The sequence below is a fragment of the Elephantulus edwardii genome, unplaced genomic scaffold (assembly GCF_000299155.1).
Source record: "Elephantulus edwardii isolate Elephantulus edwardi_28Jun2011 unplaced genomic scaffold, EleEdw1.0 scaffold00208, whole genome shotgun sequence".
Classification (NCBI taxonomy): Eukaryota; Metazoa; Chordata; class Mammalia; order Macroscelidea; family Macroscelididae; genus Elephantulus; species Elephantulus edwardii.
In genome coordinates, this window is record NW_006399958.1 from 4,654,902 (window position 1) to 4,679,573 (window position 24,672).

The 24,672-nt window shown below is 43.2% G+C and overlaps 3 protein-coding genes and 2 pseudogenes across 3 annotated transcripts in view; 4 read left to right on the plus strand and 1 right to left on the minus strand.

Moving 5' to 3' along the window:
* The window catches only part of LOC102848469 (zinc finger protein 713-like), a 5,260-nt gene extending 4,283 nt beyond the window's left edge, over positions 1-977 (plus strand). The window contains exon 2 of the mRNA XM_006897317.1: positions 777-977. Coding sequence (XP_006897379.1) covers positions 777-977 — 201 coding nt within the window. The remainder of the gene's footprint in view (positions 1-776) is intronic.
* The window catches only part of LOC102853270, a 246,556-nt pseudogene that overhangs the window by 77,649 nt on the left and 144,235 nt on the right, over positions 1-24,672 (minus strand).
* LOC102848879 (zinc finger protein 420-like) lies at positions 2,744-12,992 on the plus strand. The gene is made up of 2 exons (XM_006897318.1): positions 2,744-4,267; positions 12,918-12,992. The coding sequence occupies exons 1-2, from the start codon at positions 2,744-2,746 to the stop codon at positions 12,990-12,992; spliced, it is 1,599 nt and encodes a 532-aa protein (XP_006897380.1).
* LOC102849285 lies at positions 15,826-18,724 on the plus strand (annotated as a pseudogene).
* LOC102849688 (zinc finger protein 350-like) overlaps positions 19,636-24,672 on the plus strand; it is a 10,105-nt gene continuing 5,068 nt past the window's right edge. Inside the window, exons 1-3 of the mRNA XM_006897319.1 lie at positions 19,636-19,671; positions 23,934-24,060; positions 24,332-24,427. Of these exons, the coding sequence (XP_006897381.1) occupies positions 19,636-19,671; positions 23,934-24,060; positions 24,332-24,427 (259 nt within the window). The remainder of the gene's footprint in view (positions 19,672-23,933; positions 24,061-24,331; positions 24,428-24,672) is intronic.

Below are 24,672 nucleotides of genomic sequence, written 5' to 3' on the forward strand. Positions count from 1 at the left end.
AAAAAAAAAGAAACAGAAGGTCGTAGAGAGAAAGGAGGCAGGGACCCCTTCTCAGTGGTGACACCAGGAGATGTCTGGGGGCTCCGGATCAGAGCCAGTGGCAACAGACCTAGAGGAGCCCATGGGGAGAGTTGATGGCCCCAGTTGGAGAAGAGGCCAGTGGCAGGTGCTGACAACCAATATCTACTCTGTTCCTTAGTGAACCATTTACCTTTAGTGATGTGTCAGTGAGTTCCACACGCTCATCACCACGGATTAAGGAACTCAAGGGGACAACTGTGTGGGAATCAGTTAAAGGTTGTGGGTGCAGGAAGATTCTGTCATTATCCCCATAAATTAGACACATCTGACAGTGCCAGTGTTAACTATTGATCAGCCAGCTCTCATTTTACAATAGTGGGAGCTCACTTCCCTGTTGATATAGTTATATACATGTTTGGGTTGTGCATATGTACCTCTGTTGTTGTTGTGTGTAAAATTTGAAATATTTTGAATATATTTTCACTTCTATACTCTGTAGTATACTATAGTATAGTATACTCACTTCTGTACTCTATAGTAGATCCTGATCTCAAGTGGCCGGATTACTGAAGGTATAAACTCAGAATTATACGTAAAGGTCTTGTGTTTTCTCTGAAATATCTGAATAAAAGCATGTTTGGTAGGTAGATGTAGCAGCTGACATTGAGGAAAAGAGCTGAACAGCTTCCCTCACATTGCATTGGTACCATCAATTTGGAAATATTTCATTAAACAGTGTCTTTTTATTCTTACAGGAAACACTGACCTTCAGTGACGTGGCTGTGAACTTCACTCGGGAAGAATGGGGGCTTCTGGACTCTGCTCAGAAGGCCCTGTACCAGGACGTGATGCTGGAGAACTACAGAAACCTGGTGTCCATCGGTGAGGACCACTCTCCTGGCTTGGGCATTTCCTCTCCCCGGTGTGAAATCTTTGCAGTGTCTGTGGGGCTCTGAAGTCACAGGTTCTCAGTCTACTCCTGGCTGTACTTCTTTCTGTGCCTCACAGAAAAGTCTTTACTCTGTACCTTTGAAATGTTTCTATTGTGGTAAATACTTTTCAAAAGCCTTCCCAAAATTACTATTGGTCTAGCGTGTCTAAGATGTCTGCTTTCTCATGAACAGGGTGTCAACGTCACAAACCTCTTGCATTCCCCAACTTGGTACGAGGAGACCAACCACGGACTGGGTTCTCTGAACAGCACAGTGAAAGCTTTTCAGGTGAGTCAGAGAGTCGCCGTGGGAGGAGAAGGCTGTGGAAGCCTCATTTAAGTAAAGAACCTGTCACATGAATGATGGCGTCTGAGTTTTATACTCCACGTGTTCCTCTGTCCCTTTTTCTAAGAGTTTAGAGAAATACATAGCCTTACTTCAGAGATCCTATCTGTTCATTTGTTCTACATTTTTTTTTATTTTTGCTCCCATCATTTTATTTCCTGTAGATTTAACCCTTTCTATAAAACACCACTTTGTAAATCTCTAACCACAGGGAACTTCCTATTTGTCTTAAGGGTTCAGCACCTTTTTCCACTCTATTTTTTTTTTTTACTTTTTAAAAATTTATTATTGATTTCAGTGAAAATTTACAAAGACTTTGGATTTCCATTCATTCATTGTTGCAGTTTTCTCCCTCCCCACCCCAGTACACTCTTCTCTTTGAAAAGTAAAACTCTTTCGCTGTTATGCAATCCCTTCCCCCAAGTCGGCTCCACTATGCAGACTTTGTTCTGGACTCCTATCATTACAATAATACCTAATCACATATCCCTTTTAAACAGTTCTCTCCCTCTTCTGTTTCAATGCACTATATTTATCCCATCTTTCTCAGTCTCCCATGAACCCTGATGTCCATCGTGTTTTACAACAGTGCCCCTATGCAGTATTTGTGCTTTGGTGACTGAGATATTTCATTCAGCATAATGTCCTCCAGGGTCACCCATTTTGAATAATATTGCATGAGTTCCTGCTTCTCTATCCATCATTTGTTGATGGGTGCTTTGGTTGTTTCCAACTCCTTGCTATTATGAGCAAAGCTGCAATAAACATGGGTGTGCATATATCTGCTTGGCTGTCAGTTATGGTCTCTTTGGGTGTATATTCCCAGTAGTGGTATTGCTGGGTCAAATGGTATTTCTATTTGCAACTTTGTGAGAAAGTGCCATATTACCTTCCATGGTGGTTGTACCAGTTATTTTGTGTTTTTATTACTGTGCAATTAACAGTAAGTCTGATACTTTATTTACACTCAAATTCAAATGTCCTCATTAAAAATCTAAAGTATATCAATAATTTTTATTTCTTTTTTTAAAATTCCTCTATTCTATTGATGAAAGAAAGATTCCTTATTTTCTTATTTTACAGATACCCAGAAAGCTGTTGATCATCTGTGTGGGCTCTTGTTTAATGAACGATTACACAGACTGGAACACTCCAATCACCTTCCTGCATTGGAAAATGCAGCTCGTCAGCACAAAACTCACTTGCATTTTATGGAAAACCATGGTCTGTGTGAACTTCCTGAAAAAACTCTAAAAGCAACTTTAGCTCTACCAGCAGTCCACCAGAGTGGATGCAATCAAAGAAAGGACCGTGAGCTTAAGGAAGATGGGAAAAATGTGTTCCATGGTGATCGTGAACAGCTTTGTCCAGAGTCTCCTTTCTCTGAGAATCACAAATCCAGGAGCAGTGAGGGTAAAGGCCACAAGAGTCAGACGGGCCACAAAATGACCAGACGCCATGAGTGCGGTGAATGTGGGAAGAGCTACACTAATAAGGTAAATCTCACCATTCACAAGCGAACTCACACTGGAGAGAAACCCTTTGTGTGCAAGGACTGCGGAAAAGGGTTCATCAGGAACCGGTCCCTTATCATCCACCACCGAATTCACACTGGGGAGAGACCCTATCAGTGTGCCGACTGTGGCAAGGGATTCGCCCAGATGGCCAAGCTCGTGGTTCACCTGCGCACCCACACCGGAGAGAAGCCCTTTGTGTGCACCGTGTGTGGGAAAGGCTTCATCACAAAGAGTAAACTCACTGTCCATCAGCGAACTCACACCGGGGAGAAACCTTATAAGTGTGGGCAATGTGGTAAAGGCTTGAAGCATAAGGCAGGACTTGTTATTCATGAGCGCATCCACACGGGAGAGAAACCGTACGTGTGTGGGGAGTGCGGGAAAGGTTTCATCACAAGGAACGAACTCACCGTCCACCAGCGAACTCACACTGGGGAGAAGCCCTTTAAATGTAGCGAATGTGGTCGAGGATTCATCCGGAAGATCCACCTCACCTTCCACCAGCAGATCCACACGGGCGAGAAACCCTATAAATGTAGCCAGTGTGGGAAAGGCTTCATCCAGAAGTCAGAGCTCACTTACCACGAGCGCGCGCACACCGGAGAGAAACCCTATGTCTGCAGAGAGTGCGGCAAAGGCTTCGTGAGGAACTGTCACCTCACCCTCCATCAGCTAATCCACTCTGAGGAGAAACCCTATCGGTGTGGCGAGTGTGGGAAAGGATTCAACAGGAAGTGTGACTTGACAGTCCATCAGCGAATTCACACTGGGGAGAAGCCTTATCAATGTGGTGAGTGCGGTAAAGCCTTCATCCAGAAGAAAGAACTCACGTACCACCAGCGGACCCACACCGGAGAGAAGCCCTACTTGTGCAGCGTGTGTGGGAAAGGCTTCATCCGGAAGAAGGACCTCAATATCCACCAGCGAACTCACACTGTGGAGAAGCCGTACCAATGCAGTGAATGCGGTAAAAGTTTCGTCCAGAAGGCAGAGTTCACCGTCCATCAGCGGACTCACACTGGAGAGAAGCCCTTTGTGTGTGGGGTGTGTGGAAAAGACTTCATCAGGAAGATCTATCTCACCATCCACGAGCGAACTCACACTGGAGAGACACCCTATAAATGTGGGGAATGTGATAAAGGCTTCAAGCAGAAGGCAGGCCTCACTGTTCACCAGCGCATCCACACTGGCGAGAGACCTTACGCGTGCCAGGAGTGTGGCAAAAACTACAGGAAGAAGAGTCTGCTCACTCTCCACCAGCAAACTCATACTGGAGTGAAACCCTTTCAATGTGAATGTGGTAAAGGCTTCTTCCAGAAAACAAACCTTTTTAAACACCAACGCACACACACCAGAGCAAAAACCTATGCTTGCACGGAGTGTGGGGAGAGTTTCGTCGAGAAGAAAAGTCTCAGTCTTCACAAGTGCACTCACGCTGGAGGAAAACTGTCTGTACGTGATCCGTGTCGTAAAGGGTTCGCCCAAAAGACGAGTCTAGTTGCTCCCCAGCAAATGCATGCTGCAGAGAAACCCAGGATGGGCCGTGCATTTGGCACAGATGTCAATCACAGCCATGCCTCTTACCACCTAAAAGAATTCTCACAGGAAAGACTTCCTTTTCATGTAGTGAATGTGGAAGGTCTTATGCCCAGCACTCAAGTCGCAGTAGACACTGGAGAATTCATGAGGGGAGGTACCCTTTTAATGGAGTGAATGTCACATGACCTTCAAGATAAAGGAATAGCTCACTGTCCATGAAAGATCTCCTAAGGGTGAGACATCCTATCTTCTTCTTGTTATGTGCCGTCAAGTTGCCTGCGACTCATAGTGACCCTATGTACAGCAGCCCTAAACCCTGCTCTATCCTGTGCCAATCTTATTGTCTCTGAGACACCTACCCCCATTACCCTCATCACTAAACCAATCCATCTTATCAAGGGTCTTTCCTCTCGTGCACTGTCCCTCCATGCTCCCAAGCAAAATAATCCCTTTCCAAGGAACGGTCCTGCCTTGCAACATGTTCAAAGTATGTCAGACGAAGCTTCAGAATCCTTGCCTCCAAGGAGAAGCCTGGTTTCACCCTCTCTAGGAAGAACTTGTTTGTTCTCCTAGAAGTCCATGGTATATTCAGTACTCTCTTCCACCACGACAGCACAAAAGCATCAATTCTCCTATCATACCTACTCATTGTCTGGCTTTCTAATGCATAGGAAGTAACTGTAAAGATTATGGCCTGGATCAGGTACACCTTAGTCTCTAGACTGATATTGTTGCTCTTCAGTACTTTGGAGAGGTCTCTGACAGCAGGCTTTCCCAGTGCAATTCATCTTTTTATTTTCTGGATGCTGGTGGTACTCAGAGTCTTGCTGGTGGAGCCAAGCAACCTAAAGCTGTTAACAATCTTAATCTCTTCACCAACCATAATGATGCTTCCAGTTGGTCCAGTGGTGAGAATCTTTGTTTTCTTGATGTTGAGCTTCAATCCATATAGGAGGCTGCAGTCCTTGACCTTCTGCAGCAAGCACTTCAGGGGCTTCTCAGTTTCATCAAGCAAGGTTGTGTTGTCTGCATAATGCAGATTGTTGATAAGCCTACCTCCAATCCTGATGCTAATTTCCCCCTCATAGAGAACAACCTCAGGGATAATTTGTTCTGCATAGAGATTAAAAGGTATGGAGATCTGGCACATACCCTCACCAATTTTAAACCATGCAATGTTTCCTTACTCTGTTCTGACGACTGCCTCCTGGTCCAAGTATAGGTTTCACATAAACACAATCAAGTGTTCTGGGATTCCCATTCTTGTCAGAGTCAGCCAGTTGGTTGTGATCTACACAGTCAAATGCCTTTACATAGTCAATGAAACACAGATAGATAATCCTCTGGTCCTCTCTGCTTTCAGCCAGGATCCATCTGACATTAGCTATAATATCCCTGGTACCACGGCCTCTTCTAAACCCAGGCTGCACTTCAGGCAGTTCTCTGGTGATGGGCTGTTCCAGTCGTTTTTTGCATAATCTTCAGCAGTATCTTGCATGCACATGATATGTCAATGAAACTGTTTGATAATTTCTGCACCTTTCTTTGGAATGGGGACAGATACAGATCCCTTCCAGTCAGCTGGCCAGGTGGTTGTCCTCCAGATTTCTTGGCACAACTTGGTGGAGTGCATCCAGAGCAGCATCTTTTTGTTGAAATATGTCAGTTGGTAATGCCATCAATTCCAGAGGCCATGATGTTTGGGTTTTTTTCTAATTCTTTCAGAGCAGTTGGACCTTCTTTCTTCATCACCAGTCTCTTGCTCATAATTTGTTTGATGAAATTCTTCTGTGACCTCCAATTCCTTTTGGTATATATGCCAGGAAAGTCAGCAGATGTTTGCCTCTGCTTCTAAATTTAATTCAAGCAGTTAAGGGGAGAGAAGCTCTAGTAATACATTGTCTTCAGTCACAGCCGTAACTGCATTCAACATCAGTGGACTAGTAACCAGGAAGAACAGACCTTTCAGGGACAGCTTGCTCCTGGACATGAACCCTCCGTGGGTAGCCGAGTGTCTATACAGAAGAGAATCCTTATGATTCAGCAGAATTTGCTTCAGTGGGAATCTCAACGCTAAGTGTGAATTTGAACTGTTTCCTATCTATCACTCAGGGAGGTGTTCCCCTTGTGCATTTAGTTGGGGTCAGACTTGGCTGTCCCCATGCTAATTCACAATGAACAAATATGACACATTTTTTTTAAACAGGAAGGACCCTCATTATCTAGAATATTGCTTTATATGTAACGTCACATAGGAGAGGGTAGACAGGATAGAGGAAGTCCTGATTTGGAAAGAGAGTGGGCACTTCAGTGTGCCCAGATAAGTGAACCATTCACCAAAAATTAGATAGTCTACCAAATATAGCGAGTATCTTGCAGAGGGATATGTGAAGCCGTATTCAATAGTCTCCTGCTTTCTCTATGAATTTGGTTTTGCTGTTTTGTTTTTTAATGTTGAGCTCTTATTTTGAACCTTTATTGCTGCTCTTATGAAGTATTTTTATTCTATTTCCTTTGTTCCTCATCCTGTTTTCATAATTAGGATACGAGTGGTTTATAATAAGCAAAATGTCATAGCTGAATGGTATCTTGCCACTCCAGCCAATGTATAATCTGCAAACCAGAAATGCCACTGACTGTATGTGTCTCTCTTTAGTCATGAGTCTGAACATTGATGCCCAATGTTTTCCCAGAAGCCAAGGGATTCCCATATTACTTACTGCGGAGTCTTTTAAAAACATTTATGGCTATAGCCAAACTCTTAACCATTGTATCAGTAAAAATCTCTTTTTATCTGCTGACTGAAACAGGAGCCCTGTTGACACAGTAGTTCAAGGTTCTCAGCCGCTAAGGACTTTTTAACCCACCAATTTCTTCCTCTGAGAAGATCTGACAATTGGCTTCAATAAAGATTACACCTATGGAAACACTTCTACTCTTGCTCTGTATGTCTCAGTGAGTGTGGGGGTGTCTTATTTCTCTGCAACAACACTTTTCTTCTAAATTCTGGATGTGTAAATATGATTGCTTCCATGCTTCTTGCATGGGGAGCAGACATTACCTCTTATCCTAAAGCCATACTGGCAAAGCCATTGTTCTTGAACTTTGTCAAAAGAGCAAGGTTTGCTGACCTATGTTTATTGTGTTTATTGATGAATTGTTCACAGTAGCAAAGGGATGGAAACAACCCAAGTTCCCATCAGCAGAGAAGCTGTAGTGTATTTACACTATGGAATACTAGGCAGCACTGAAAATCAGGGAACTCATGCAATATTATTAAAAATGGGTGACCTTAGTGAGCTCTGGTGGCCTAGTGGCAAGATGCTGCACTGCAATCCCAGAAGCACACGGTTCAAATCCACCAGATGTTCTTCTGGAGAAGGAGGGGGCAATCTCCTCCTGTACCAGTCAGATCTGATTTGACGGTACACATAAAAATAATACAATAAATTTTTTTTTAAAAAGGGTGACCTTGGAGGACATTATGCTGAGTGAAATATTACAGTCACAAAAGGACAAATTCTGCATAGTGCCACGGTTATAAAACAAGACTGACATGGGGGTTGGGGGAAAACTAAGAAAAGGGGATAGATGATGTACACTGTATTGAAACAGATGAGGGAAAGAGCTGTTTCAAAGGAATATATGATTAGGTGTTATTTGCATGACAACAGTCCAGAGTAAGAGGTACATAACCAACTGGACTGGGGTAGGGGGAGGGAGGAAATTGTGCAGAAGTGAAAGAATTCTTTTAAAGAGAAAAGTGAACGGGGGTGGGGGGAGGGAGGAAAATGTGTAATAATGTATCAATGGAAATGCAAGTTTTCTGTAAATTTTTGTTAAAATCTCATTTTTTTAGGGAGCTCTGGTGGTCTAGTGGCAAGAAGCTGCACTGTAATCCCAGAGGTATGTGGTTCGATTCCACCAAATGCTCTGCTGGAGAAGGGGGAGAAATCTCCTCCTGTACCAGTCAGATCCGATTTGATGGTACACACACCCACACACACACAAACACACACTAAAAAAAAACACCAAAAGACCTCAGTTGGTTTTTTTTTTTTAAAGCAAAAGCCACTTGGGGACAGGCATATCTTACCTTTACCTGCTTCACAAAGGGGAACTGTCCCTGTCAACAGCATTAATAACTCAGAACCAATTTGCCTGAAGTCAGACATGTCCCACCCTCTGCTATCCCTCTTTCTCCTGATCTCAGTGCCATTCTTAGTGCTTTGCTGGTTCAAAGTCTGATGCAGTAGCTCACAGGCCACATAGAAGTCAAAAGGTTATAATCCAGATAAGTAATAACACAGTCAAGTGAGCTCGCAAAATGTGCACACAGACACCTCAGCTTCAAGTTTCCAGAGTTAGACAATTGAGCTCAAGTTCTCAGCTGGGAATATTAGCTTCCAACTCCCAGGGAGCTTCCTACCCCCAGTTGCCCAACAAAATTCTGTCTTGCAGATACTGGCTTCCCTCCCCCCTCAAGGTCCCACTTCACGTCAGATCCAAAGGAGGCACTTTGGTCACAGGTGTTGGTACTCTAGGCATAGATTTATTAAGAAAAGTCTCCAACATTGTCTTGCTTTTCCCCCCGCCCAGTGGCACCAGAATATATATCTGCCTCTCCCTGTTAGCTTGCTCAAGTCAGCGATGAGACTAGCCAAAACCTCTGTCCACTGTTGAGACTGTCCAGCACCACTTGTGGAATTATAGCCAGTCTCCTTCTGTTTAGGCCAAGACACCCCATTTACACATTTCCACTCATCTCCATGGCAAAATCCAATAATGGCTAGGAAAAGTCACTCCACACACCTTATGGTGGTTGCACGTCAACACAGTTGAGAGACCACGATCAGAATTCAATGGAGTAGCATCTCTTCATTATTTTTTTTTTGTGGTGCTGGAGAAGAGTATTGAATGTACCATGGACTGCCAAGAAAACAAACAGATCCATCCTGGAGAGGGTTAAACCAGGCTGCTCCTTAGAGGCAAGGATTCTGAGGCTTCATCTGATATACTTTGGACATGTTGCAAGGAGGGACAGGTCCTTGGAGAGGGACATCATGCTTGGGAGGGTGGAGGGACAGCGCACGAGGGGAAGACCCTCTATGAGGTGGATTGATTCAGTGACTGGGGTAATCAGGATGGGAGTGTCAGAGGCAATGCAATTGGCACAGGACAGAGCAGGGTTTAGGGCTGTAGTACATAGGGTCGCTATGAGTCGCAAACGACTCAACGGCATATAACAACAAGCATCTCTTCATGTAATTAAGTGCAACTTTTTGAAACTAGTGTTTCGGGGGAGAAGATACTAAAAACAGTGTGAGCTGGGTTGGATTTTTTTCCCTCAATGAAAGAGGCAGAAGGAGGTGTGTGGATGTGGTGTGCTGAGGATTATGGAGATACTGACGGGGGCTCCAGGATGGAGGTGGGTCTGGGCTGCAAATGGGAGTGGTGCTTTTAGGGTTGCACAGGGTGTCTTTCCTTCCCCCTACCCCAAATTGTTAATTCCTGGAGCTTGTGGATTGCACTCCTGTGAGGAATGCAGGTGTATATTCCTCGAAGAGGATGTGTTCAGCCTCTTAATTCCTGATTTCTTCCCTTTGCTTTAACTTCTCAGCAATATTCTTCTAGGTCAATATTCAGAATCTTTTCAAACGTCTGTCTCGCTCTTTTCCTCCTCATCTATTTTTAATGTCTTTTCCCATACTTCATGGAAGAGATTCTTTATATCCTTCCACAAGTCATCACATCTTGACTGATTAGTCCTCAAACCTGTTCTTAAGTTGGTTTCACGTTCAGGTGGGATAGACTCAAGGTCAAATTTAGGTTCTTGTTGTTTTGTTTACATATTCTTTAGCTTCCGTTTTAACTTGCTGGGAAGAAAGATTGTCCATCCACTTCTGAAATAGAAGGCCTTTGGAAACCTTATGGACACAATCAACAAATGAATGAATTGAGAAATTGTGGTACAGTCACAAAATGGAATACTATGCAGCAAAAGGAACAATTCCATAAAATACTATACAACATGGGAGAGTCTAGAAAACACTATACTGGTTGAAAGAACTCTCTCATAAGGTCAAATACTGCATAAGAATTATTGTAGAAATAAAAGGATAACTGATGTGCCCAAATGTTCAAAAGGGGAAGGGAAAGTGGAAAATGAAGTGGGAAAAGGGGAAGAGAGAAATTATGATAGCAGATGATAATTGGGATAGAGGTTAGTGGGCAGATGGGAGAGTGAAGGAATAGCAAAGATTCAATGGAGACTTGAAAAGGTAGGGTGATAATAGGCATAAGCCAATAGGAATTAATTACATAAAATACACATGAAAGCATAAAACATAATGTAGATGCATGAAACAATGTACATGAATGACTGTAGGCAAATGAATAAAAATAGCTTAAAAATCTAAAAATTAAAGTAAATCAAATGATACATTGTCGTGGGCAACTCTGCTACGCAGAATTACAGGGCGTAATGGTGAACACGTGATTACATTATGGGTATGTAAATTAATGTCCTAAAACAAAATATGTATAAACGGTGGAATAAAAAAGAATTTGTTTTATAAACCTTAAATCACAACAAAAAAAGGGAGCTCTGGTGGCCTAGTGGCAAGACACTGCACTGCAATCCCAGAGGTACATGGTTCAAATCCACCGGATGTTCTGCTGGAGAAGGAGGGGGCAATCTCCTCCTGTACCAGGCAGATGTGATTTGACGGTACACGTAAAAAATAATACAATAAAAACAAAGAAAAAATATCATTTAAAAAAGTCACAACGAAAACAAAATTTCGGGGAGCTCTGGTGGCCTAGTGGCAAGAAGCTGCACTGCAATCCTAGAGACTCATGGTTCAAATCCATCAGATGCTCTGCCGGGAAAGGAGGGGAAATCTCCTCCTGTACCAGTCAGATCTGATTTGTCGGTACACAGACACACAAAAATAAAATTAAAAAAAAGGAAAAAAAATCCTTCCCAAAAATTAAATAAGAACTGAAACATAAAATTATATATAAAGAAAAGCTTATGGACGGTAGAATACAGTTAGGTCACCCTAGCAAATGTGAAACTGGAAGCTCAGCCCCATATTGGTAAACACATAAGAGGAGGAATAGTTGCAAAGTGACATTAAGGATTGGAACATGCAACGTGAGAAGTGTGAAAGCAAAAGTGGACATTTTTACGGAAACACTGGAACACATGAATATTGACATAGTAGGTATTCTGAGTTGACATGGATCACCACGGGACATTTTCATAAGATGATCTATGGCAGAAATGAAAAGGTGAAGAAAATCGGGGTCAGTTTCATAGCCCAGAGAAATCATTTCTACATCCTCTTGTGAGAAACAATATTGTGACTGAATGACATCCAAACACATAAAAGAAAGGTCTGTTACTAACACTGCCTTTCAAATATATGCACCAATAACCAGAGCCAAAGAGCAGAAAGTAAAACATTTCTAAATTTTACATTCAGATACTCATTGAGCCTTAAACCAAGATTCATTAATAATAATTAGTGACTGGAATTCAAGAGTTGGGAACACCCAGAGGCTCACGGTTCGAATCCACCAGATGCTCTGCCGGGGAAGGAGGGACAATCTCCTCCTGTACCAGTCAGATCTGATTTGACGGTACACTCACACACAAAAATAATTAAAAAAAAAAAAGAGTTGGGAACAAGGAGGAAGGATCAGGAGCTTGAAAATATGTACTTGGTTGTCTGAAATAAGGCTGGATGATAAGCCTTTTGTATAATCAGTCATTTATTCATTGGAAAGAACTTTTCTAAAAAACGCAAAGCATCAAAACGTACTTACTCCAGTGGACCCCACAGAAATCAGACTGATGACTTTTGCTGAACGAATCCTTGGAAAATCTCAACATCAGCTGCAGACAGGAGCCCAGGTGCTGACTGTGGCGCAGACCAGCCACTGCTCTGGCGTCCATAGCAACCGCAGCAATTGTGGTTGCTAAGGGCGGGTTTCCACCTTGGCGGCAGCGTTACCAGGAGCGCGCAGCCACATCTCGTCCTCAGGAATCGCCAGGGAGGCTGAGCTTCCCCGTTCGTCATCATCAGAATCCCAGACCCTTCTGGACAACGGGCATCGGAGGAGAACAGGACAAAATGCAGCTTCTGAACCCGGGCGACATAGCTGCGCGCGCCTGGCCTAGTGCGCGTGCGCGGATCTGCGCGTTTGTTCGCCCTCAGGGATTCCTGGGCCTCCTCGGCCACCGTAGGCACATGTCAGAAAGGCGGTGGTTTTTCAATTTTCGGGGACTTTGGTTAACAACGAGCTAGAATTTCCTGAACTGGTCAGTTTGCGTCTCATGTTCATGACACCGGCGCGCGCGCGCGTGTTTGTGTGTGTATGTGTGTGTGTGTGTGTGTGTGTGTTCGGGTCCCTCGTGGGGCATCACTGCTGTCGAGGGCGGGGTGTTCGCGGGTCTCTGGGCTTTGTCAGACTCACAGGTGCTGTTTTCCAGTAATGCGGTGTGTGGTGTCCCTTTAATCTCCTAGTGGTCAGTGTCTGTTCTCTGCATCATTAGGAACACGAAGCTTTGGGAAATCTTGTGCGCTGGGACCTGGGGCTGCTGTCAGATGACCTTGGGGTGTCTGGGTGATCTTCACGCTCAGGCAGGAGAGGGAATTATCAAGCAATCAAGGCTGATTCCTGTGCACTTGAAATCTGACATGCCTCCACCTCCAAAGTTTTTACCAATGAATTCAGAATTCAATTCTTCTTCCCCTCTCCCTCCACTCTCTACGTTTTTTTGCTGGGTTCAGTATTTTTTTAGTAATGGCTATATGGAATTCACCTAGTTTCCATAATTTGAGTTTTGTTAGGGAAAACAACTATCTTTTTTTTATAACGGCTGTTGTTTTCCATACAGTCAGAATCAACTTATACCTGACTGTCCAACCAGTTTTCAGATACTGTAAATCTTCCTCCCTCCCTCCCCAGATACTGTAAATCTTAATGGGCGAAAAGGACCCATTTTGCTCCCAAGATACAGCTGGTGAGTTGGGCGAGTTGGAAAAATATAGCTTGAGAACGAAATTAGGCAGGTAACATTTGTGGTAAGGAACAGGCTTATATTGTCTGCAGGTTGACCTGCTTCCTGTGGTTTGATCCTTTCTATTCTGGGAAAGGGAGAGAGAGCAGCCCTGCAGCCCCGAACAATGAGTTTATTTCCGTGAGGTCCAGGTAGCTCTTCCAATAGATTTCTGGTGACATCTAACAGTAGCATTGTAGTTGGGATTATTTGAAAACAGGCCTTGGGAACTGGATTTGTGTTGTGCATTTTGTTATTAGGGCAGTTCCCCTTTGTGGAGGTTGTGCAGGTCAGACTTGTCTATCCTCATGTTCCTCTCCCACTTTTTTTTTAAAATTTATTATTTTTGTGTGCGTGTACCGTCAAATCAGATCTGACTGGTACAGGAGGAGATTGTCCCTCCTTCCCCGGCAGAGCATCTGGTGGATTGGAACCGTGCACCTCTGGGATTGTAGTTGCAGCTTCTTGCCACTAGGCCACCAGAGCTCCCCCTCTCCCACTTTTAACAAGGAGATAATATTTTTGTATTGTCTTTTCCAGGGACACCATCCTTGGGAGTCTGAGATTTCTAAACAGGAATTAGAGCTTGACCAGAAATGACAAAGATAGAAGGTCCGAGGTGCTGCTGGGAATATCCTAAGAAGAAAAGATGCTGAAGGCTCAGGTGATTTTGCCCTTTTTTTTTTAATTACTCTTTTAAAATTTATTTTATTTCATTATTTTTTGTGTATACCGTTAAATCAGATCTGACTGGTGCAGGAAGAGATTGTTTCTCCTTCTCCGGCAGAGCATCTGGTGGATTCGAATCATGCATCTCTGAGATTGCAGTTGCAGCTTCTTGCCACTAGGCCACCAGAGCTTGCCTCCCCCTTTTTTTTTTAATGCTTTCCTTTGTATCCTGCTGGCACAGTGGACTTGTTAGAACGTGGAGTTGATCCTGACAGTTGAAAAAGTCAAAGCCGGAGAGAAAGAAATGTTAATGGTTAAGTGTTGTGCTTCCAACTGAAAACCACACTGTTGGGTTCAGCCAGCAACTTCTCGAGATAAAGTTGAGCAATCCTTTCCTGAGTGATTTAGGAAGCTCTGATGACCTAGTGGCAAGAGGCTGGTCTCCAGTCCCAGGAGGCAAGAGCTTTGAATCTCCCAGCTTTCCAGACACTCTACTCCTGTGCAGTTTTCTGCCTTTGAAATTCTACTGGATTGAGTCACATTGAACTCTCACACAGTAACAGGGATTACTAGAGCTTCTCTGGCAATTGTTGAACTAAAGTGTGAACCGCCTTCAAGTTTCACAAGTTGGAGGTAGTGTCTGTTCTCTTCACATGGGAGAAAGACAACCCCTCAGCTTCAGCTCAAGGCTGATTCTGTGAGGTGGAATTAGGAAAAAAACCATATTGTCTCTAAATATTTGATCAATTCTGTCCCCTCCCATCCTTCTACTGAGTTCTTTGGGTAAAGAATTTGAGAGATTTTTCTACTGAATCCTTCAGAGTCGTCTGTGCCGTACTTTCATCTCAAGATTTTGGGTTGAAAACTTTCTTTTGGGTGCGGTGAGAAATCTCAAGGGAGAGGCAAAACATTTCGTTGTAAAGTTTCTAACTGGCTGCAGTTATGCCTGCCTTGTGATGTCTGTGCACCTTGCAGATTTATCACTAGACTATAAAATGCAATTTTAGGCCAGCCAGTGTTGCAGATGGAGGGTAAAGTATTTTTATAATTATTAATATTGAGACAGACTACCAGGAATGAGATAGAATAGAGAGCATGAAAAACAGGGGGCTAGAAGTTCCCATGACTGAAGGTCTCAAGCCATGCCTTTCTGAGTATTTATTAAGAATCATAGGGAAGGTAAACGAAGTAAAATCATAAGGAAGTATAAAACAAAAACAAGGGACCATGGGGGAAGTCTTTTGCAGATAAGGCCAAGTTCCTCTTGATGCTAATCTCAGGAGGGAGTAATTCAGTTTATACAAACTAAGAACAATGTTGACTTTTAGGGACAATCTTAGTGCTACAGGGTGACCTCCGTCTTGTATTCACCTTCCCTCATTTCCTGATATAGCATTTGTTCTACTGTTATTAAATTTGATATTCGACTTCCCTCAAGCCATGTCTGTGTTGCAAATTCAGTGTTTCAGGCCCCGCAAGGGGAGATTGGAGGGTTCATCTTGAAATTTAAGAGGACTTTGACAGTATAAGTAGTCAACTCCACAGAGTTCTGTGAACGAGAGAACGGATGGCAAGAGTCAGAAGGAATTTGGTGTCAGCAGTCTAATGTCCACTTGATTGGGGTCGATTTCTTGCCTGTTGGACTAGCAGAGTATTTCTAAGGCCTTGCTTTGGGTCCAGGAGCTTTTACCAAAGCACCCTGTCTCCAGTGGCTAGGAAAGGCATCCATCAGATGACCAAGAACAATTTATTGTGGAGCCAAAACCTCTCCTCCTTACTCAGATACTTCTAATGTGAAGTGCAGATCAGATCCAAGCAAATCCAATCAGACCAATCGACCCTCCTCAAGGAGATTGATAAACTTTACAGCATGGAGACACTGTGGCTCCCCAAGGCTCTGTGCCGGGGCAAGTGGCTTCACTACTTCACCCTTGGAGGAAACACACAGGCCCTGGACGAGGCAGCTGAACTTGATGTCACAGAAAGAAACAAAATCTCAGCAGAAGCTCTTTAGACACCCCTGAAATCTGTCAGACGCGAAAACCAGTACCCCTGGGTGTAATGATAGTACAGGAAGAGGAAGAAAATAACACTAAGAATTCTCAAACGTAGAGAGTTACAAGGTGTCCTCCTTCGAAGTGAGAACCCAGTCCTTTCCCAGAAAAGGCACAAGCAAGAAGTCAAGCCGTTTAACACTCTCACCCCAACTGTAAGACGAGTGGAGTTGTCCATAATAAAACCAACTCCAAGGGAGGTCTGGTGGCCTCGTGGCAAGAAGCTGTGTTGCAATCCCAAAGGCTCATGGTTCAAATCCTCCAGATGCTCTGCTGGAGAGGAGCGACAATCTCCTCCTGTACCAATCAGATCTGATTTGATGATACACACAGTCAACACTAACACTCTTGGTCCCAGTAGCCAGGAAATTAAAAGACGTATTGCCATGGGAAAATCTTCTGTTGGGGTCCGCTCCAAGGTACTGAAGAGCAACGGTGTCTCTCTGGAGACTAAGGTGCGTCTGATCCAGACCATGGTCTTTGCTATCACTTGGTATACGTCAGAGATTTGGACAGTGACTAGGGAGGATAAACGTATTTTTTTCAGTTGATCATATTTTTCTTTCTACGATTTAAATCTTTCTCTTCCTCTTACCCTTCCACCTCCCTCACTATGAGCTTCTACCTTCTGAATCTCTATCCTAAGTGTTCTGTGACTTCAGCATGTCTGCTACTTGTAGGTAACACAGATTTCCCTTCCTTGCATATAAATCAAGGAATCAGGTGATTCAGTCCATTGCACTTGAGGCTTCCAAGCCCAAAATCAGCAGTTCAAAACCCCCAGCTGCTCCGCAGAAGAAAGAGAGTCTGTCCATAAAGCCTTACACCCTCGGGAAACTAATGAGGGTCCCAGAAGTAAGAACCACCTTCAGTGCAGTGAGTTCTAATTGGACATTGCAAACCTCACTGGCTGTTTCACTCCTGTAGGAAAGTGTCCCTGTTATGTCATCTCCCTCCTTAGCTTCTTTATTTCTAACTCAGGTTCTCTAAAGGTTCTGATCTCAGTGACTCAGGGGGCTAAGGGTGCCTTATTTCCATGATTTGCTCTGCTAAGTATTTTTCCTATTAAATCTCTTTATGTATTTGTATTTACACGCAAAACAAAAATGTTGAAATGTTTAAACACAATGTTTAAACAAAAGTGTTTAATTTTTTAATGCTAATAAGTTATTAACAGGAAGAACATGGCCGTCTCCTCTCCCAACTGCCTTTGGTCTTAAGGCCGCCTCATGCCTCAAACCCTAGGCCAAGCCTAGGTTGCTTCGCTCCTGGGTCAAACCGGGCTGGTCCTTGGAGGCAAGGACTGTAAGGCTCAATCTAACATACTTTGGACATGTTGCAAGGAGTGACAGGTCCTTGGAGAGGGACATCATGCTTGGGAGGGTGGAGGGACAGCGCAGAAGGGGAAGGCCTTCTATGAGGTGGATTGATTCAGTGACTGGGGTCATCGCGATGGGAGTGTCAAAGGCAATGCGATTGGTACAGGATAGAGCAGGGTTTAGGGCTGTTGTACATAGGGTCGCTATGAGTCGCAAGCAACTCGACTGCACATAACAACCACCACCACCTCTGGTATTGCAGTGTAGCTTCTTATGACTACGCCACGCCACGAGAGCTCACCTGAAGACCTCTTTTTAAAGGAGTATTATATTTTTTTAAGAGTACTACTCTTTTTTTAAAAAATTTTGTTGTTTTGTGTGTGTACTGTCAAATCGGATCTGACTGGTACAGAAGGAGATTGCCCCTCCTTCTCCAGCAGAGCATCTGGTGGATTTGAACCTTCTATCTCTGGGATTGCAGTGCAGCTTCTTGCCACTAGGCCACCAGAAAGAGTACTACTCTTATTCTCTTTTTAGTAATTAACAGAAATATACCTTCTTATGGATTCTATTATTGTGTCATTAATTCTCACAGTCTTTCATGCCTTCCACAACTCTTTGGTCAATTTTGACAGAGTCACATTTCTTTTATGATGTATAGAAGGAGTAAGTTTATACTTTGTCTTCTAGCAATAGACACTTTTCATTCAATTAACCAAACAACTTTCCCCAACATTCTTAGTCCCTGAAAACGTCTTTAGATTTAAGGTTCTTTTTTCTTTTTTTTTTTTTAGGTGCATAATTAGAACATTAACATAATGTGGTCACTGAGAAATATCTTCAGCAGTTAATATAATGGCATTATTATAATTAAAGTAAGACAACAGAAAATAAAACATAAGCCACCTGAGTGACATGTCACGTGTGCCAACAAAGGGGGGAGGGGCTAGGAGCCCAGACCAGAAGCACCTACATTCCCTCCAAAGCAAATGTTTGAAAAGCTCCATCAAAATTAAAGAAGGAAGGGCCAGTGCAGGTTGTCGGGCTTTGTTTAGGAGACTTTTAGAAGATCCCCGATCAACCATCACTTTCTGGAAAGGGAATTTGTTTCCATATTTGCATGGTTACAATGTACAGAGGTCCTGCTAAGGTTCGCGTTCGCTAAACGTGGAGCAATTCAGACCCTCGTCGGGCACCGTTGTCGCAGGTGTTACGTCACAAGCGGGCGGAGTCGCACATTTCTGAATCAAGCGGCTAAAGGAGGTTGTTCTTGTTCGTTCACCTTCCCTGGAGTTTGGGTAACTCCAAAATATCCACCAAAACACTTTAAACAGATCAGTTTTCGTCTTTTGCTCTTTAAATTGGGCGAGGTAACTATAGTGAGCGCGTGACGTTCCGCCGCGCCGGAAGTGCTGCAAAGAAACCCGCAGACTCCCACGTGGGGCTTCAATATTGGAGGGTCTGGGACGTGTGCGGACCCCTCGGCTCTGTCGGGCTGGGAGGTGGTATATTCCCCCTAATGCTGCATCTGGGATCAGGGTTTAATAGTGACTGTGAAGGTGGAGTCCAGGCATAGGTAGCAGAGGGGCAGCAGGTCCAGCTTCGCTTTAATCTCATAGTGATGGAGGTCAGGGTCGGTTCTCCGGAGTTTTAGGTGCGGAAGCTTTGGGAGATCAGAAGCCCCTGAATCTTGTGCACTGGGACCTGGGGCTGTTATCAGATTAATGGAGTTTGGCTGAAGGCAGAGAAGTGAAAGTCCTGCAAGCACGTATCAGAAGCTGTACTGCCTTAGATGGTTAATGCTGTTGCTAGTCCACGTAGGAGCCTGTTAACTTCCCTGAGAAACCCCAGAATCATGGGTGTGTTTCTGTGAAATCTAGTTAGCTATTGCAGCAGATGAGTGACTGGAACAGTAGCATTTGTTGTTCGAATTTGTAGAAAATAGGCTAGACAGCTTGGCAGTCATGCCTGACCTCATGGGCATTGGGTTTCTGTTGTGTGTAGAAGTCAGGTTTGGCCATCTTCATCTTGTTCTTTCTGTTTTAATAACAAGATGACAGGATTTGTGTATTGTCTCTTCCAGGGACACCATCCATGGGAGTCTGAGATTGCTGAACAGGAATTAGAACTTACCAAGAAAGGACTGAGACAGAGTTTCAAGGTGGGAGAATGTCCCAAGTAGAGAAGAGGATGGTGACGGCTCAGGTAACTTTTGCTTTGTTTTAGATTTTCCTTGGTAACCTGCTGCATGGTGAAAGTGGCAGAACTTTGAGTTTATCTTGAAAATTGAAAAAGTCACAGGTAGAATGAAATTACAGTGCTTAAATGTGCTTCAAGACAAAAGACGTACCGTTTCATTCAACCAGTGATTCCTGCAGAGAAAGATGTGGAGTCTTTTCCTGAGAGATCTAGGATGCTCCAGTGACCTAGTGGTAAGAAAGCTGCCTACCTTCCCTAAAGGAGAGAGATTTGAACACATCCGCTGCTGTGCTGGAGGAAAATGGGAAATGACTTCTCATGTGATTTACTGGCTCTGAAAAAACCCTGGATTGGGTCAGCTCCTACTCCACAGTCCACAACCACAAGAAAATTAATGTCTGACCATTTAAGATTAACAGCTTGGAGGAGCTATCTGTTCCCTTCACACTTCACATGGGAGCAAGACTCCCCGTCAGTCTCAGCTCAAGGCTGTTTCCTTGAGCTTGTGAGTTGCAGGAAGGTGAAATCTTCTGTCTCCAACCTTGTTAACAATTGTGACACCAGCCATCCCTCCTTTGACTCTATTATTTTGCTAGGTTCTTTGTACAATCGAGTTGAAAGATTTTCCTCGTAAATCCTGCAGCTTTACGTTTACCCTAATCTTCAACTTAAGAATGTTTCTCCTTTTCTACTGGTTATGGGCACATGACTTAGGGAAGTAGCAGAGATTTTTATTTTTCCCATTTTTGGCAGGCTGCCGCTGTGGCATGACTTATGTATGGTGTAGAGATTTTTTCAGTTGTTGTTGGCTGTTCAGTGCATTCGAGTCACTTGGGACTACTAGAGACCATATGTACAACAGTTTTGAACCCTAATCTATCCTGTGCCAACATTATAGTCTCTGTCACACCTATCCCCATTACCCCAGATACTGAATCAGTCCATCTCATCGAGAATCTTCCTCTCTTATATTGTCCCTCTACCCTTCCAAGCATAATGTTGTTCTCTAAGAAGTGGTGCCTCTTTGCAGCATGTCCAAAGTGTGTCAAGCAAAGCTTTAGAATCCTTTCCTCCAAGGAGAAGCCTTCTCTCACCCTCTCTAGGGTGATCTTGTTCGTTCTCCTTGCAGTCCGTGGTATATTCAATACTCTTCTCCAGCACCACAGCTCAAAGACGTCAGTTCTCTTTTTTATCATCCCTAGTCATTGTCCACCATTCTAACGCATAACAAGTTATTGCAAAGAATAGGATCAGGTGCACCTTAGTCTCCAGACTGACATTTTTACTCTCCAGTAATCTGGAGAGGTCCCTGACAGTGGAGTTATCCAGTGCAGTTCATCTTTTGATTTCCTGGCTACTGGTACCAAGAGTGTTGATTGTGGAGACAAGCACAACTAAAGCTGTTTAAAACGAACAATCTCAGTCTCTTTCATTATCTGTTTTGATGCTGCCAGTCAACCCAGAGGTGAGACTCTTTTGTTTTCTTGATGTTGAGCTTCAGTGCATATTGAAGGCTGCAGTACTTGACCTTTCTGCAGCAAGTACAACAGGTTGTCTTCAGTTTCGGCAAGCAGAGTTGGGTCATCTGAATAACAGGATGTTGAAGAGTCTTCCTCCAATCCTGGGCATATTCCTTCACATAGAGCCCTTCCTCCCAGATGACCTGTTTTATATATAGGTTGAAAAGGTATGGAGATAGTGTACATCCCTGGCGTACACCCTTCCTGATCTTTGACCATGGACTGTCTCCATGTTCTGTTCTGATGACTGCCTCGTGGTCCAAGTATAGGTTTCACATATGCACAATCAAGTCTTCTGGATTTCCCATCTTTCTTAGTTAGCCACAGTTTGTTGTGATCCACACAGTCAAATGTCTTTGCATAGTCAGTAAAACACAGATAGACATTCCTCTGGTCATTTCCATCTTACTTTAGCTATAATATCCCTAGTACCATGATCTCTAAACCTAGCGTGTTGCATCTGGCAGTTCCCTGTTGAAGTGCTATTTCAGTCTTTTTTTTTATTTTGTATTTTTTAGCAGAATGTTGGTTGCATCTGATATTAATCATATTGTTTGATAATTTCTACACTCTGTTGGGTCACCTTTCTTTGGAGTGGGAACAGATACGGATCTCTTCCAGTGAGTTGGCCAGGTGGTTGTCTTCCAGATTTCTTTGCACAACTTGGTGAGCACGTCCAGGGCAGCATCTGTTTGTTGGTATATGTCAGTTGATAAACCGTCTATTCCTGGGTCCTTGTTTTTTGCCAATTCTTTTCAGAGCAGCTTGAACTTCTATCTTCATCAACGCAATTAATGTTCCTACATTGGTCATACCTTGTTTCATTAAATTCTTATGTGTCACCTACTTCCTTTTGGTTCAGGACTGTATACTCCTTTTATCTTCTTTTAATGCTTCCTCCATCATTTACTCTTTTGCCCCAAGCATTCTTATGTATTGCAGCTTGAGGCTTGAATTTTTTCTGTAGTTCTTTCAGTTTCAGAAATACTGATCGAGTTAGGCCCTTTTGATTTTCTGACTCCAGGTCTTTGCACATTTCATTGTAATACTTTGTCTTCCTTTGCTGCCCTTTGAAATCTTTTATTCAGTTCCTTCATTTCTTCTCTTTGTTTTGGCTTCTTGGCGCTGTAGAGCAATACTCAGAGTCTTGTCTGACATCCATCTTGGTCTTTACTTCCTCCTCTGCCTTTGTAATGTCCTTTTACATTCGTCAGGGATGATGTACTTGATATCCTCCCACAGCGGACCTGGTCTTTGCTCATTGATCTTCAAGGCCTCAAACTTGTTCCAAGATAGTCTTGAAATTTGAGTAGGGCAGACTCAAGGTCAAATTTTGTTTCCTGTGTATTTGATTTCATTTTTTTTAACGTGAGGTTGAACTTGTATATGAGTAGATGGTGGTTTATTCCACAGTCAGCACCTAAATGTCACAGCTGGTAGAGAACTTCTCCACCGATTCTTTCCACAGACGTAATCATTTTGATTCTTATGCATACCATCAGGTGAAATCCACGTGTATGGCCTGCATTTGTGTTTCTTATAAAAAGTATTTGCAATGAATAAATTGTTGACTGTACAGAATTCTCTCATTCTGTCTCCAGGTTTTTCATTTCTGTCACCAAGTCCATGTTTTCCAACTTCTACTCATTTTTCTCCATTCCCATCATTTGCTTTCCCATCACCCAGAATTATTAATGTATCTTGCTTGCATGTTAGAAGATTCCTGACTCTAAAAGTTGGTAAAAATCTTCTATTTCCTTATCTTTGGCTCTAGTCGTTGGTGCATATATTTGAATGATAGTGACATTCATTCGACTCCCTTGTATGCGTATGGATAATTGTCGCCTAGCAACGCCTGTCCTGTGAATTCCATGTTTGAGGCCCATCAGGAGGAGTTTGGCTGGTTCATGTCCACGTTTTCAAATTGAAAAGAAGTTTTTACATATAAGCAACAAACTGTACAGAGGTTTTTCAAACAGAAAGACGTGAGAAAAGAAGCAGAAGGAAGGAGAGAGAAGAGAAGCAAGGAAGCTCTTCTAAGTGGTGACCCCAGGAGATGTCTGGGGGCTCCGCAGCAGACCCAGTGACAACAGGCCTGGAGGGTCCCCGAGGGAATTGATGGCTCCAGTTCCAGAAGAGGCCAGTGGCAGAGCCGGTGGCGACATCCAATATCTTACTCTGTTCCTTCGTAAACCATTTGTAAATCTCAGGACAGTCTCTGTGGTCTTCACAGTGGGTTAGTGAACTGACCAGAGCAGAGTGCTGGGGAAAAGGCAGCATTGTTGGAAGTGGGAAAAAAAATCGTGGGTCGAGACAGATCCGGAAATCCTTGAAATTAGACCTGTTCTAACAGCTACCGCTGTTAACTATTATTCTACTGATTCCCATCTCACAAAAATGGGAGGCAATGTCCCTGTTAATATTGATAAATGCATATTTGTGGAGTGTACGTATAAAATGGTTTTTTTTTCTAAATATATGTGAAAACTTTCTAGCTTATATAAATAATGTTACTTTTGTGCATTTAAGAAAATTTACTTTTTACCAATGTCTGTATTACTGAACATATAAATTTAAAATATTGTGTAAAGATCTTTTGTCTTCTCTAAGATGTCTAATACCACCATAAGTTGTGTATACAAATTCAGCAGTCTCCACGCAGGCAATGAACTCAACAGTTTCTTTCACGTTTTATCCATAACCTAGGTGGAAATGACTTCATCAGATAGGCTGTCTTTATTCTTACAGGAAGCACTGACATTCAGTGATGTGTCTGTGAAGTTCACTGGGGAGGAATGGGAGCTTCTAGACTCTTCTCAAAAGGCCTTGCACCACAACGTGATGTTGGAGAACTACAGAAACCTGGTGTCCATTGGTGAGGACAAGTCTCCTGGCTTGACTTTCTCCTCTCCCCGCTGCTGAAGTCTTTGGAGTGTCTGTGGTCCTCTGAAGTTGCAGGTTCTTAGTTCTACTCCTGGCCTTCGATCAATGGATATTATCTTTTAACTTTTACCAGAAAAACTTTTTTTTTTGTTCTTTTGATATTTTTCTGTTTCCATTAATATATTTTTCCCCTTATTAATAGCTTCTTTTAAAAACTGTCATCAGTTTGCTGTGTCTAACATTGTCTGTTTTCCCATGAACAGGATATCAACCTCGGAAACCTGATGCACTCTCCAGGTTGGAAGAAGATGAACAACCACAGATTAATTTCCCTGAATACCGGAGTGATAGCATGTCAGGTGAGTGAGAGAGTAGCGGTGGGAGGAGAAGGCTCTGTACTTCTCACTCAGGTAAAGGAAGGCATCACATCTGTAAGGGTGTCTAAGGCTAAATCTAAATACCTCTATGTGTCCCTCCTCCCTCTGAGACCTTTCTCTTTCTAGGATATAAGATAAATATATACACTTAGTAATGAGGTCATAACTACTTATTTGTCTACATTGTTGTTGTTGTTATGTGCCATCGAGTCGTTTCCGACTCATAG